This window comes from Antrostomus carolinensis, unplaced genomic scaffold, assembly GCF_000700745.2.
Source record: "Antrostomus carolinensis isolate BGI_N321 unplaced genomic scaffold, ASM70074v2 scaffold33498, whole genome shotgun sequence".
Classification (NCBI taxonomy): domain Eukaryota; kingdom Metazoa; phylum Chordata; class Aves; order Caprimulgiformes; family Caprimulgidae; genus Antrostomus; species Antrostomus carolinensis.
The window spans coordinates 1-593 of NW_010331459.1; the positions used below are offsets into that span (position 1 = coordinate 1).

Below are 593 nucleotides of genomic sequence, written 5' to 3' on the forward strand. Positions count from 1 at the left end.
CCCGTGGTGCAGGTGAGGCCCCAGCTCCGTCCTCCACCTCTGCCCCACACACTCCAGGGGGGCAGGAGCCAGGCAGGGGCTGCCTGTTCCCAAGACACCTGTGAGGCAAGGAGAGCCACCCCTGCCCCGGCGGCTCCCAGAGCTGGTGGAGGGCAGGTTCCCCCTCTAGCTCCTTTCTGCTTCCAGAAACAAGTGTGTGACGACATCGGGCGGCGGCTGACGGTCCTGGGGGACGCGTGGGCTCAGGGGAAGCTGTCGGCCCCAGTGAGGAAGAGGATGAGCCTTCTGGTGCAAGGTGAGGGGCAAGGGAGGCTGCATCCAGGCCAACGCTAGGCCATGGGGCACCCACAGGAAGGCTGACCCCATGCCACTCACTGACTGCTTCCCCTTTCCTGGCAGAGCTCCAGCAGCAGCACTGGGACACGGCTGATGAGATCCACCGCTCGCTTATGGTGGACCACGTGAACGAGGTGAGCCAGTGGCTGGTGGGCGTCAAGCGCCTGATCGCCGAGACGAGGAGCCTGCCTGCTGTGGAGCCAGCAGCAGCGACGGATGGCAGCACTGACGCAGGGACTGGCCAGGAGGATCCCTGA

At 65.9% G+C, this 593-nt stretch overlaps 1 protein-coding gene across 1 annotated transcript; it reads left to right on the forward strand.

Moving 5' to 3' along the window:
• Positions 1 to 186: 186 nt before the first annotated feature.
• On the forward strand, positions 187 to 593 carry SRA1 (steroid receptor RNA activator 1; the record flags this gene model as incomplete). The annotated part of the gene is made up of 2 exons (XM_010173224.1): positions 187 to 295; positions 400 to 593. Coding segments are annotated over 2 exons (303 nt in total), but the record flags the coding sequence as incomplete, so codon positions are not given.